Below are 14,700 nucleotides of genomic sequence, written 5' to 3' on the forward strand. Positions count from 1 at the left end.
TTTGTATTTTGGGGGTAAATACCCAGTAGTGCAATTGCTGGGTTGTAGGGTAGCTCTATTTCTACTTTTTTGAGGAACTTCCATACTGTATTCCAGTGTGACTGCACCAGCTTGCATTCCCACCAACAGTGTAGGAGGGTTCCCGTTTCTCTGCATCCTAGTCAACAACCCTCCTTTCCTGCCTTGTTAACTTTTGCCATTCTGACTGGTGCGTGGTGTTATCTCATTGTGGCTTTCATTTGTATTTCCCTGATGTCAACTGATGTTGAACACTTTTTCATGTGTCTGTTGGCCATTTATATGTATTCTTTGGAGAAAAGTCTGTTCATGTCTTCTGTCTATTTCTTGATTAGATTATTTATACTTTGGTTGTTGAGTTTGATAAGTTCTTTATAGATTTTGGATACTAGCCCTTTATCTGATATGTCATTTACAAATATCTTCACCCATTCTGTGCATTGTTCTTAAGAGGTTTTCTCATTACCCTTTTTGTTTCTTCTCTAAGCCATGAGCCATCAGTTCTTCAGGACTGTGTTGTTTAATTTATATATATTAATGAATATTCTTCTTAAGATTTTCCTCTGCTATTGATTTCCACTTCCCTTGTATTGTAATCAGAAAGATACTCAATATTATTTCAAACTTCTTAAGTATTTAAGATATTCTCTGTTCTCACACATGCGATTTATCCTGGAAAATGTTTCTTGTGCACTAGTCAAAACATGTGTATTGATGTTGTTGGGGAAATATTCTGTATGTGCATGTTAGGTCCCTTTGGTCAATAGTGTTCAAGTCCCCAGTTTCTCACTGACCTTCTGCCTGCAAGTTCTATCCATTGTTGGAAGAAGGGAACTGAAGTCCCCTACAATTTTTGTGTTGCTGTCTATTTAGCCCTTCAGTTGTGTTAACATTGGCTTCACATATTTGAGTGCTCTGATATTGAAAATGAGGCATAGCTAGAATTGTAGCTATGTCTTGGGTTAACGGTTGAAGAATACTGACGTGTGACATGGTCCTTGGAAGTTATCTGTGATCAAGTGTTTTTTTTCACATTTTATTTCTGTGTAGATCTAAGTGTTGCCAGAGAGAAACTTCTAGGTTTAAACAGACAAAGCAAAAATAAAAGAAAAACCAAAACAGCCTGAAATCTCAGCATAAGAGATTTTTGTTCTTTATATGGGTGGCAAACCAAGGTTTTTAGGTGTTTCATGATTTTTTTTTAAACTTCCTTCAGTTATGAGTATCTGAGAGTGAAATGTTTTCAGAATATACATATATAGAGAAGATTAAGCTTTTACCATGTTTATGTTGCTACTCTGAATCAACCTAAAATACCTGTAGAAGTAGCTACTAGTGATTAAGAAATTTTCTGGAAAATAACAATTTCAGGACATGGTCACGAATTTGTTTGGTCTTCACGCCATAGACTATAGGGTTGAGGACAGGAGGGACTAACAGGTACAGGTTTGATAAGAGGATATGAACGTATGGTGGTATGTGAGCACCAAACCTATGTGTGAAGAAGGAGAAGAAGGCAAGGAGGTAGAACTGTAGGAAGACACAGATGTGGGCGATGCAGGTATTAAAGGCCTTGAACCGTTCCTCCTTCTGGGGCAACTGAAACACAGTGATAAAGATTTGAATGTAAGACAAGGTGATGAAGATTATGTCAAACCCTAAGATACTGAAGGCAACAAAGAGACCATACATCTTGATGATCCGGACATCTTCAGTGGCCAGGTTCACGATGGCCATGTGCTCACAATAAGTATGGGAGATGACTGTAGTTCGGAAGAGTTTAAGACGAAATTTGATGAGCACCAGACACGGGGCTACAAGAATGGCACCCCTGAGTATCACCCCAACTGCAATGTGAGTCAAGAGTTGTTGGGAGAAGAAGGTGATGTGTCTCAAGGGGTGACAGATGGCCACATAGCGATCTAGGGCCATTGCCAGTAGGATGCCTGATTCAATTGCCTGGAAGGAGTGACTAAACCACATTTGTAGAAGGCAGGCTACAAAGGAAATCTCTGGCAAATGAAACCAGAAGATGCCTAACATTTTGGGAAGAATGCAGGTGCTAAGTGCAATGTCTGTGGCCCCCAGCATGGCCAGAAATATGTACATGGGCTTATGGAGGCTGTGCTCATATTTGATTATACCTAAAATAAGGGAATTCCCAATCACAGCCATGAAATACATGACACCAAATGGAATTCCAATCCAACGCTGCACTGACTCCAGCCCGGGAATCCCAGTGAGTGTTAGGAGAGCAGGCGTGAAGACGGAACCATTGGGTATGAGCATGATGATTTGGTCGGTAGAATCAAGTAGTGGTGTGGCTGTTTCATCTTCTATTCCCTGTCAAGACTACATGAATGAAAAGTAAGAGAAATTACTCTACTTTAGCAAAGCCTACTTCAGTTAGGTAAATCACATTCTATTCCCTTTATTTATGAAAATTAAAGGTAAGACTACATGCTTTATTTTAGCAAAGCATAGCTCAGTTAGATAAAGGATGGTAACCTTCTCATTCCTTTGTTTATTATTGAAGTATAGGTAACACTGAACATTGTCTATGCTTAGGTGCACAACATGCTGATTTGGTACATTCACAGATTGCAATGTGAATGCAATTATAATTTAGCTAACACCATCACATCACATAATTCTGACTCCTTTTTTGTGGTGGAAATAACTAAGATGTAGTCTCTTAGCAAGTTTGATGTTTTTGATGTAATATTATTGTTTCATTTACGATCCTGTACATTAGATTTCTAGGACTTACTAATAAAGTATCTCCTGTGTATTCTCACAGGAGACATTGTATCTGTTTTTATGAGTTTGGCTATTTGTTGTTATTGAAATGTGGTTGATACCTGATAATACTTTAGTGTCAGATACACAGCATCGTAGGTCACCAAGTCTACACATACATTGCGCTGTGCTCACCGCTAATGTAGCTACTACGTGTCACCATACAACCTAGTACAAACCGTTGACTCTAATCCCCATGCTGTACTTTTTGTCCATGTAATTTATTCATCCCATCATTGCAAGCCTGTGTTTCCCACTCCCCTTCACCAAACTGGCCACCCTCAAACCCCTGCCTCTCTGGCAACCATCAGTTAGTTCTCTGTATTTATGGATCCCTTTCTGCTGTTTATGTGTTTATGCATTTGCTTCATTTTTTTTTAGATTCCGTGTAAGTGGAATGCCATGAAGTTCAACTCTTTTAAGATTCCATTTACATATTAGTGATTTCATACATTATTTGCCATTACCTCTTTGACTGTCTCACAGCATAATGTACTCAAAGTTTATTACTATTGTCACAAATAAGAGGAGTTCCTTCTTTCTCGTGTCTCAATAAATTAATAATCAGACAAACGTAAGTCAAAGCCACAACGAGATATCACCTCACTCTTGTTAGAAGACCAGTCATCAGTAAGACAAAAGGCAATAAGTTGTTTTTTTGGGGGGTGGGGGATTTTGTAAAAATGAAACCATTGCACTTAATTGGTAGGAATGCAGCCACTAGGGAAAGCAATATGAGGGTTCAATGAAAATTTTGAAACAATGATCTACATATAATCCAGCAATTCCTCTTGTGGGTATATATCCAAGGACAGGAAAACAGAATATTGGAGAGATATATGCAATCCTGTGTTTATTTCAGCATTATTTACAGTACCTAAGATGTGGAAACAACCTGAGTGCCCACCAGCATATGAATGGATAAAGAAGATGTGGCATCTATATGCAATGGAATATTATCCATCTTTTCTTTAATGACTTTAACGACTTTAACAACTCCTTTCAAATTTTCTCTTTTCACAAAGTCACTGTAAGAACAACCATGAGGTTCTGCGTTTCTGCATGCCTTAATCATTTTCAATGACAAAATTTAAAGGAACACATGGTTTCTTTCTAGTCCGTGACTAGTGGACCAAACAGATGCTTTTTATCTTATGTTTACTTCTCATCGCCTGTGCCTATTTTGTGACCTGAAAATTGGCATCGAGAAAAAAATTATTTAATACAAAGCATACGCATTTCATGAACTAGACTCCACGTGGGCTGACATAAAGCATCCTAGTGCTGGTGGAAATTCTGCTGATCATAATCAGAAGACAAGTTTGGCCAGACTATTTTTACGTTTTGCAGCTCACCAGCTTGACTTCTCAGGATGGTGTCTTCATAGTCTGATCAATCTCCAGTAGCCTCAGAATGTTTCCAACCTAATTTGTCAAAGTTTCTATGTTTTTCCAAAACCCATCCATATGTCATGCCCATTTTCCAGATTATTCTCTCTACAGATAAGTCAATCCTGACTGTTTGCTTTGGCAGTCCCTGTCAGATCTTGTTCATACTCTGCCCTGCTGTTTTCACGTCTCTTATACTTAATCCCAAGTGCCAATCTGTGTCCTCTGCTCTTCTCTGTCCCCATCAATGACCATCATTACCTCCTTAAGCCTGAAAAGCATTGATTCTCAAGCATTTTATATAACATAGATTATCTATGAATTTAGACTATCTCTCTCCATGTAAGATTACTTAGAACGCTCCTCGTTCTAAGGTGCATTCTAAGGACAACTTGTCAGTGCATTCCTCTTCCTCAAATGTATTCAACTCTCAGAGAGGCTTTCCTTTCTGAGACCCTTTGTCTCCGAACTCTTCTTTTTAGCAAATATACAGTATGTCAAACTAGATCTTCCTCAAATCCTCCTCAAACAACATTGCAATCCAAAAATCAGAAGTTTATATCCTAATGATTTTAATCGATACACAATAATTAAGAATTCACTATGTTCCAAGTATTTTTGAAGTAATTAGAGAATATGTAAAATATATGTATTCTATATTTTTGAAGAATCTAAAATATGCTGAGGACTTAAAAATCAAAACTGATACCCACCATTTATTAAATATGTACTATATCATTCACCTTCATAAAATCGTCAGACATTTTAGGGTATTTAATCTTATTAACTTAAGATATTGGTGTTATTACCCTATATTTTATTAATGAAAAACTAAGACTTTTTGTTGCAATAGATGAATCTGCTTGGATCCAAATTCCATGGCACACAGATGCAGGAAGAAGAAAAAATAGTGCGTATCATCTGAGATTTTAGAATTATACTTCAGTAAGGATATGGAATATATTTCATTGTGTAACTACATCGGGGGGTTGTAGAAACACATACAGCAAATTTTAATCAGTTTCTGCCTGTTTAAATTCTGATGGAAAAAAATCTCCCATATACCTTCCATATTTTGATCAATTATAATACATACATTAAGTACACATTTAAAATATGCTATGTGTCTAATGTAAAACAACATTTTCAATTCTATACCATCCATATACTGGCTACCACTCTCCGTAATTGGGGTCATAAGTGTGTGCTACTGTGTTTGTCACGAACATTCATTTGGAGAACTAATGTGGCCACGTGGGTCAGTGCTGTCCTAGAGAATCGTTACAGGATAGCGTGCCCAGTGAAGCTCAGCAGCACTATATACCATGAGTAATCAGAAAGAGAGCAAGAAAAAAAAGAGGAAGAAAGAACGTAAACACAGGAGCAGACAAATTAAACAGAAAAGCACGCTTTAACCTAGCAGAAGAAAACTCATGTGAATAAAGTAGTTACTTGTCTTCCTGATAGTTTTAGATTTCCAACTTCATGAGCCCTGATATTCTTCTTAAGCAGGTTTTCGCCTTCTCAGCACACCTGGCATTTTTACTTAGATACACTTTGTTCCTGGGGTAATTCTCTACATTGCAAGAGGCTTAGCGGCATCCCTGACTCCTACCCACTAGATGCCAGTGGTTCTTTCTGGTCATGAAAATCAAAAATGTCTCGGGCATTGCCAAATGTCACCTGCTTGTGTGGGGAGGGACATAACACACCTGGTTAGTAACCATTGTTCTGGAATTTTACACTGTAGAAGAATAGTCTTTAATTAAAGGAGAATCAATGTTTTTAGCTTTATTCAGAATAGGCAGAATAAATCTGGGTAGCAAGGGGGATCATTCTTCAGCAGATATTGGCCAGATAAAGGAGATGGAAAGACATTCCCAGAGGAAATACTTTGAACAAAATCAAAGAAGCATGAAATGTGCAGTGGGATTGTAAATCAACAAGTACTTTTCACGTATGAATTGTTCCATAAACAGAGATGATGATGGTTGAGGTGAAGGAAAGGGAAGAGTAACGAATGTACGGTTCTAATTTGACGATAATAATTTCAAAAACTTAGGTGGAATAACAAGGATTTTTTTTCCCTCTACATATCTGTTCTGCTAGCAGATTGATAAATGGCTTAAAAGGATGAGAGCTGGCATAGGGAGATGAAGTTAGAGGGATACTTGTGGTAGTCCAGATGGGATGGGATGACGTGACCTGGCCACATTGGAAGATTAACAAGTAAGCAATATCTCTGCTGCTTGCTGACTTGATGGTGGGAAATCATGGGAGGGGACGGGAGACTAAGATTTTCTTGGTTGAAAGCAGCAACACTGAATGCCAAGGATGTTTGAAGCAACCGTGTGTATGGACACAGACACGTACATTTTTAGAAGAGGGAGGAGACAAATCTTAAACCCTTGAAATTCATGGGTCAGGAAAACAATCATGAGTGTCATGTTCAGCATCAACCCTGAACCATTCATGTTACTGACAATTCTTCTTCTGACTCAGGCTGAATCCCAGAACCTAAACCAATCAAGGGCCTTAGGTCTAAATCTACTCTCCCTACAATCTCAGGAAGTCTTTCCCTGTACAAAGTCTCTGACATTCAGCCTTTGACCTCTGCTTCAAGGCCCCAGCGATGGAGTATCAGAAACAAAGGGTTTTTTTTTTTAAATGTTTACTATATACATAATATCCTTCTCTTGTCAGGCCTACTTTAAAATCTATCACCCATTGTGTGATTAACTGATTAAGAAACATTCTGGGCAACAACATGAAACAAAATATTCTTCATGTTTGAAAAATCAGCAACTGTAAGACTCTACTGCTTGTTTATCATCCTGTAAGATTCTTGGCTCATAAGGGTGTTGTGTTCTCTTTGAAACCAATCCTCCACTTTCCCCACGCTCAGTGCAGATCTAAGGCCCAAAGACTTACCTGGAAGCCACAGAGTGAAAATCTTCTGGTGTTTCTGAGAGTGAAGATGGCTATTTTGTACTATAGGAGCCACCTGGGGGATTTTTTGCACCAGTCACTGGTGAGCTTTCAATTAGCCTGGGACAAGGATGGAAAGCAGGCACGACATGGTTCAAAACCCAGGAGAATTTGTCTCATAGCAGATCTGCATCTAATAAAACCCCAAATCCTTGTGCCCTTGGGGAGTGGTAGCTCAAATTGATCGTCCATTCAACATCTAAGAGAAGACGCTGTCCCAAGACAACACATAGAATCAATGACATTTTTATACAAAATAATGAGTCAATGAGGGGAAATGAAAACATCTCAAGGTATTCAGAATAATCAGTGTAGACATGCTGACAAAAAACTAAATGGAATATTTCTTGGTGACGTAGAAATTAAACCCTCCTACACTGTTGGTGGGAATACAAGCAGTATAGCTACTCTGGAAAACAGTATGGAGGTGCCTCAAGACGTTAAAAGTAGAGCTATCCTATGACCCAGCAATTGTACTACTAGATATTTACACCAATGACACAGACGTAGTGAAACGAGGGACACCTGCACCCCAATGTTCATAGCAGCAATGTCCATATTAGCCACACAGTGGAAGGAGCTGAGACATCCTTCAACAAATGAATGAATAAAGAAGATGTGGTTTATACATACAATTGAATATTACTCAGCCATCAGAAAGGATGAATACCTACCATTTGGATTGATGTGGATGGGACTACAGGGTATTATGCTAAGCGAAATAAGTCAAAGAAAGACAAGTATCATCTGGATTCAAAATATGTGGAATATAACAAAGAGTTCAGAGGATCAGAAGGGAATGGAGGGAAAACTGAAGGGGAAGAAATCAGAGAGGAAGACAAACCATGAGAGACTCTTAACTCTGGGAAACAAACTGAGGAGTATGGAAGAGGAGGTCAGTGGGGGGATTCCGGTAACTGGATGATGGGCATTAAGGAGGGCATGTGATGTGATGAGCACTGGGTGTTATATGCAACTGATGAATTATTGAATATTACTTCTGAAACTAATGATGTACTGTATGTTGGGAAACTGCATTTAACTTAAAAAAAGAAATTTTCCCATTCATTTAGGATTCTCATGAAATAATATAATGCATTTTCAGATTTTAGTGCCAGTTCCTATATATATATATATTTCCCACCTATGAACTATTTATGGCCAGTGTTAACTCAGTTGAAAAATAAGGGAGGTTTGTGAATTTAAGCTTTGGTATCATGAGGAAAGGAAAAGAGTCTCCATCTGTGTGGTGCAAGAAAAAGTCTAACAAGACCTCATTACATGCATCTGCCTGAGGACATGATGGCCTTACTGAGAGTCACATGGTGTTTGTCCTGTGTCGTTGCATCTGGCATTGTTGAGCAGACATATTCGCTATGCACTGAACGACTCTCTGACTCCCATCTTGCCCTTAAACCGCCCTAAAATTATCTTCATCCTAGAAAATGGCTGCTTGGTGTGCTGGGTTACTTCACAGTGGTTTGGGGACTTGGTTGTGTGTATCTCTTTCCAGCTCTGCTCTCAGTGACATCACATGATAGATTGAAATAAATGGCACAAACAGGTAAATCAGTAAAGAACCTGCATCAGAGTGCCACCCACCCAGCAGAGTAGCACCTGATGAACTCAAAATAAAGTAGCGTATTTTCAGAGAAAACGAAAGAATTAGTTTTCAGATAGAATATGAAGTAGGCTGAGGTGAAGTCAGCAGGCTCTGAAATTGGTGCACTACTCTCTCTACAGAGAATTATAATGTGATACACATATTGAATGACTCTCAAGACACCTTGGGGAAATGCAAAAAAATTTGGAGCCTCGTAGAATCATAATGCCATCGAATGTTGGAGACGAAATAACTCTTAGATACACTTTAGTTAAAACCCATGAGAGCTACAGGGGAATACGATATTTTAGAAACAATGTGATTCCTTATTAGGTGACAGATACAATTCCTTAGAGCTCTTATAATAATAGAAATAACTACTTCGGAGTAATGTGATAGGAACTACAGAGTGCATATTTTCAGCAGCGGCTCTTCATTCTATATGTGTTCTGATAAAAACCAGGAATAAACGTTTAATTTTTATTTTTTTTCTTAAATACTTTTTATTTGAGAGAGAGAGTAACAGAGAGCATGCGAGGGGAAAGGGTCAGAGGGAGAAGCAGACTCCTTTCTCAACAGGGAACCCGATGCAGGACTCAATCCTGGGACCCTGGGATCAAAACCTGAGCCAAAGGCAGTCGTTTAACGACCTGAACCACCCAAATGCCCCAAAGTTTAATTTTGAACACAACAGTGTTAGAAATGAATAGAATAGCTTTTACTGGAAGGGTTGATAAAATTTATTAATTGAAAATATATAACTTTAAAGGAATTAGGGGAATACAAAATAGCAGGACCTGGCCTGCCTATACTATTTGTGGAATTGTCTGATTTAAAATCAGAGTCCTTACCATGCAGAGAGGAGAGGATCATGTGGCCAGAGTCCTGACTGCCAGGTGCAAGAGGAGATTCAGATACATATGTACAATGACATTGCATCAACAACAACAACAACAAAAAGGAAGTTCTGATATACTACAACATAGCTGACCTCGAAGTTTTTATGCTATGTGAAAGGAGCCAGACATAAATGACCTGGTATCATATGATATACTTTCCTGAAATGTCCAGACTAGTCAAATCCATAGAGTCCGTAAGTAGATGCGTGGTTTCCAGAAGCTGGGGACAGGATGAGTGGCTAGCCCTGGTGATGGAAAGGGAAATTTTTACGGGATGACAAAAATGTTATAGAATTAGAGAAGAGACAGTAACACAATTTTTTGAATATACTAAAAACCGATGTCTTGTACATGTTGTGAATTTTACAGAAGTCCATGGACGCTTTTCTCCCAAGAAGAAGGATGGAGAGGGACAAATGTTGCAAGTTATTCTGCCCAAATTGAACATTTAGTTAAGGGCTTTCAAAAAGCCAAAAGGGTCAATGCATTATTGCTGCTTTCTCTGAAAGCCAACACCAACAGTGAAAGTCAGTTCCTGCCCTGACGTGTGAAAACTCAGTGTTAGGAAGACCGCTTTCTGCTTTTGAAATCACTCTTGAGAGATAAAGCCCTCGAAAATATTAATTCAATATATGTTTATCAGATTTTAAACACACAAGGAAAAAATGAACACAAACCAGCAAATGATCAAAGGAAACAATAAAGTATTTCAACAAAAGGATACACAAGTAGAAAAAAGCAGCAGTTTTGCACTCTTCATTAATGTTAATTATAAAGAGAATTATACTTCACCCAGCAGAGTGTCAAAGCTCAAAAATCTCAATCATACCAGTGTTTGAGGACTCAGATATATAAGTGCTATTAGTCGTCGTTGGAATTAATGCAATCTCTTTAAAGGATCATTTTGAAGTTTCTAGAAATCATTAAAATTTACCATCTACAAAATATATTTCTCTTTTTCAGACAATTCCCCATGCAAGAGTTTTTCTATAATTGTCGTGGCCCATGTGTGTGAAGATACAGAGTCCCAGTTATCCTCTTGTCCTTGCAATGACCCATTTGTTTCCCCTTTTTTCCCTTTTCAGGTCTCAGATTGGAGCTGGTTTTGATAATTTGAAGGCTGCAGTAATGGGGCCATCTGGACTCTAGACTAGATATTTTAAGCCATATTGACAATTGAGGATGATAGAAATAATTTCCAGTTTCACATTCTGTCTCCTCAAAGGTTTCCACTCCCACTATTTTGAGGATCGCCATTAGGACTAGTAATTGTTACATATATTTCAAACTTCTCCAGATAAAATTGGAATTAGAGTGGATCACCATATGCTGGCCTGCTGTCTTTGTACAGCCCACTAGCTGAGAACAGTTTTTAGAGATGAACTTTTGAGATCAATGTGGTGATAGGGAAAACCTGACTTTCAGCCCCACTTAAGCAGAATGTTATCCCCCAGAAAAAAATGAATTCCATTCTTCTACTTTAGACTGAATAATACAAAAACTACACAATTAGGATTATTATTACTCATACTAAATTTTGAATATCATTAAAATTTTTTTGTGCAAATATGTTTTCTCTCTTGCTATTAAAATACCTATTTACTAGTTTTGAATTGTCTCTTTGCCCACAAAGCCTAAGCTCTGTATTTGTTCCTTTTCATAGAAGGTTGCTGAACCCTGGCTAAAACATTAAGAAATTACTTCTGCTGCCATTTGAGTTTTATTCCTAAAGAAACTATGTTATCTAAGAATGACAACTCCTATTGGCAATCCAGTATAGTCATCATATGTTAATTCTATAATAAATATTGACACTGAAAAAATTTTCAACAGGTGCCCCCGACATCCCCTAGATTTAGAAATAGTCATCCTCAGCAGTCATTGATGTGTCATTGAGCCTAAACCCATTAAACAAGCCAGAGTATCTCCAATTTATATGACATGCAGTTTATATTATAGATGCATTGATTTTATGCACATGTATGCATATTTTCCATATTTTCCATTATTGTTCATTAAATGGTCTTTGATAAGCTGAAGTTTTCAGGAATGGTACACTAGGCTTAAGCTCTGAAGTTGTTAATCTTAGTTAAAACCCTCCATTTCTTCATTAACTTAATAGCCTTGAATTATTAAAAAGCATGAGCCTTATATCCACTGAGAAGATATGCTATCATCTGCTTGAAAGATACACACACACACACACACACACACACACACACACACACAGATATTTACACATGCACACAAGAACATGTGTTTACCTTCTGGAGAAAACCTCTAATGACACATAATAACTTTTGGAGTAAGGTTCTTCTTTCAAGAGTGTCCATAGACACTCTTTTTTTTTTTACTTGAAGTTTAGCTGACAAAAATGTTGCATTATTTCCAGGGGTACAGAAGAGTGATTCAGCAAGTCTATACATTATGGTGAGCTCACAGCAAGTGCAGCCACCATCTGTCACCATACAAAGCTATTAGAATACCCTTGACTCTATTCTCTAGGCTGTACTTTTTATCCCCATGACTTATTCATCCTGCTGCCCTTTACCCAATCTGCCCTTGTGGCCTATTTGATATCATAGTAATCTGTGTCTCTCCAAATTGTATCTTACACTGAAATAAAAAATCTGTGCGGTGACATTAAGCACATTCTCTGGTTCATGCCTCTATCATATACCTGGTATAGTGTGCCTTTCCTAATGGGACCAATCATTCGTTATTCTTCAGGAACCAGGCTTCCTAATTAAAAACCAAAGATAAGTTAAAATCATGTGATATTAACTCTGCTGCCTACTGTTTTCAGCTGGATTTCAATGTCCTTCCGTCACTCTCAGGGCATACCACTACAACTCTTGCTTCGTTCCCTCTCTCTTTGTTTCTCTCGTCTTCCCTCCCAGAAATACAAGGAAACAAATCCATGAAACTTATGCAATGTGTCCAGTTTACCACTCTGCCAATATTCCCTTGTACTGTATTTAACATATTGTGTTTTGATAACACTTGATGAAATAATAAAGACTAGTGGAGGTAACAGAAAAAGGAAGGGTGTATAAAATGGAGCACTTGATTTCACATGATTTTTGCATCTCAAAATTCCCTAATGACTCTGGAGATACACTGAAATTTTTGTATTATCATCTCACATCAATAAAGGTTTGGGTTTCTTTATATCTTTGTTTGTTTTGACACAAAATGCTTAGGAAACACGTCCTCAAACAATTTTTTTAGAGACGAAGATGTTCTAGACACACCAACACCTTGTTTTTATTGAGTAACTGCACACTGTAGAACAATGGCTTTGGGTGCATTGAATTCAATGATAGATGCATATTTGTGAATCCTTCTGGAGAAGAATCCATAAAAGAAGCAGCTGAAAAAGAGAAGAGAAAAGGAAACATCACATCTTCCCTATTTTATTCTTTGTGTTTCTTCCTCTCATTATGCAGTAGCATCCAGAAACGTACTGAGTAACAGTCGTCACGGAGGAGGAGGATGCGAAAAGAATCTAAAATGCAGGCAAATTTCACGAAAGAAATAGATAGAAAACTAAGCCCTCTCATTTAATATTGTTTTTGAAATATTTGATATATTTTGGGGACATTGTTACTATCATATCAAGGGGAAGACTACAAGTGTTAATCACAGTGGATTTTAGGAACACAGCATCTTTACCACGTGAATACGGATCTGCTTGGTCTTGGCACCATAGACAAGTGGATTGAGAAATGGGGGGACCAGCAAGTAGAGGCTAGAAAAGAGGATATGAATATAAGGGGGAACATGAGCACCAAACCTATGTGTGAAGAAGGAGAAGAAGGCAAGGAAGTAGAACTGGAGGAAGACACAGATGTGGGCGATGCAGGTATTGAAAGCTTTCAACCGAGCCTCCTTCTGGGGCAAACGAAAAACTGTGATAAAGATCTGTAAGTAAGACAAAGTGATAAAGGTAATATCGAATATTGCAACAGTGAATGCCACAAACAAGCCATAGATTTTGTTAACCCACACATTTTCTGCAGCCAGCTTCACGATGGCCATATGCTCACAGTAGCAGTGGGAGATGATGGTTGTATGGTAAAATTGCAACCTACACTTTATTAGTACTAGGCACGGGGCTACTAGAATGGCAGCCCTGAGTGTTATCATAGCCCCTATTTGGGCGACCAGCTGGTGGGAGAAGATAGCACGGTGTCTTAGTGGATAACAGATGGCCACATAACGGTCCAGAGCCATGGCCATGAGGATGCCTGACTCTATGCCCTGAAATGAGTGGATGAGCCACATTTGAAGCAAGCAAGACTCAAAATAAATCTCTGGTACATGAAACCAGAAGATGCCAAGCATTTTGGGCATAATTGTGGTTGCTAGTGCGATATCTGTGACTCCAAGCATGGCTACGAAAATGTACATGGGCTCATGGAGGCTGTGCTCTGATTTGATGATAATCAGAAGCACAGAATTTCCAATCATACCAATGAGATATATGGCACAGAATGGAATCCCGAACCAGCACTGCACAGACTCTAGGCCTGGGATCCCTATTAGTGTGAACACAGAAGGCATGAAGACTGTAACGTTGGAGATGGACATAATGTCTTTAGGTCTCCAGAAGCAATTGAAAGAAATATCTCAGTCACTGGTACTTTCTCTTCCAATCCTATTTTTATCCAAAGTGATCATAGTGAGTCTCTCTGATTTTGGCTGAACTCAGAGATTATATCCCCCATCTCTTTTATATTATTGAAGGAAAAAGATCCATAGAGAAACACCACCGTTTTCAGGAAGGACATCCAGAAGCTCTGTAGTGCAACAGATTATGGGCATGGCAGGCCACTGCATTAGACCCAGCCAGGTCTCATGGGTACAGGAATAAACTGATGGCCTGTCAGTTATGTCATTCTGGACCTGTGGACAGAATAATTATACTTGTTTATTTTGCTTGGAACGGGTATTTGAGTCACAGTTTGATGAATTTCTCCATATCCCACACTCTGGCTACCCA

The 14,700-nt window shown here is 38.4% G+C and overlaps 2 protein-coding genes across 2 annotated transcripts; both read right to left on the reverse strand.

Annotated features, from left to right (window-relative positions):
* Positions 1-1,350: 1,350 nt before the first annotated feature.
* On the reverse strand, positions 1,351-2,307 carry LOC125282505 (olfactory receptor 52A5-like). Its single transcript, XM_048217440.1, has one exon. It carries the CDS (start codon positions 2,305-2,307, stop codon positions 1,351-1,353), a length of 957 nt encoding a protein of 318 aa, XP_048073397.1.
* Positions 2,308-13,349: 11,042 nt separating this feature from the next.
* Positions 13,350-14,288, reverse strand: LOC125282489 (olfactory receptor 52A1-like). The gene has a single exon (XM_048217359.2). It carries the CDS (start codon positions 14,286-14,288, stop codon positions 13,350-13,352), a length of 939 nt encoding a protein of 312 aa, XP_048073316.2.
* Positions 14,289-14,700: the final 412 nt, after the last annotated feature.

Source organism: Ursus arctos, unplaced genomic scaffold, assembly GCF_023065955.2.
Source record: "Ursus arctos isolate Adak ecotype North America unplaced genomic scaffold, UrsArc2.0 scaffold_22, whole genome shotgun sequence".
Lineage (NCBI taxonomy): Eukaryota > Metazoa > Chordata > Mammalia > Carnivora > Ursidae > Ursus > Ursus arctos.

Excerpts from the sequence above, each read along its gene's own strand:
- LOC125282505 (XM_048217440.1), bottom strand. The coding sequence starts at position 2,307 with ATGCTCATACCCAATGGTTCCGTCTTCACGCCTGCTCTCCTAACACTC.
- LOC125282489 (XM_048217359.2), bottom strand. The coding sequence starts at position 14,288 with ATGTCCATCTCCAACGTTACAGTCTTCATGCCTTCTGTGTTCACACTA.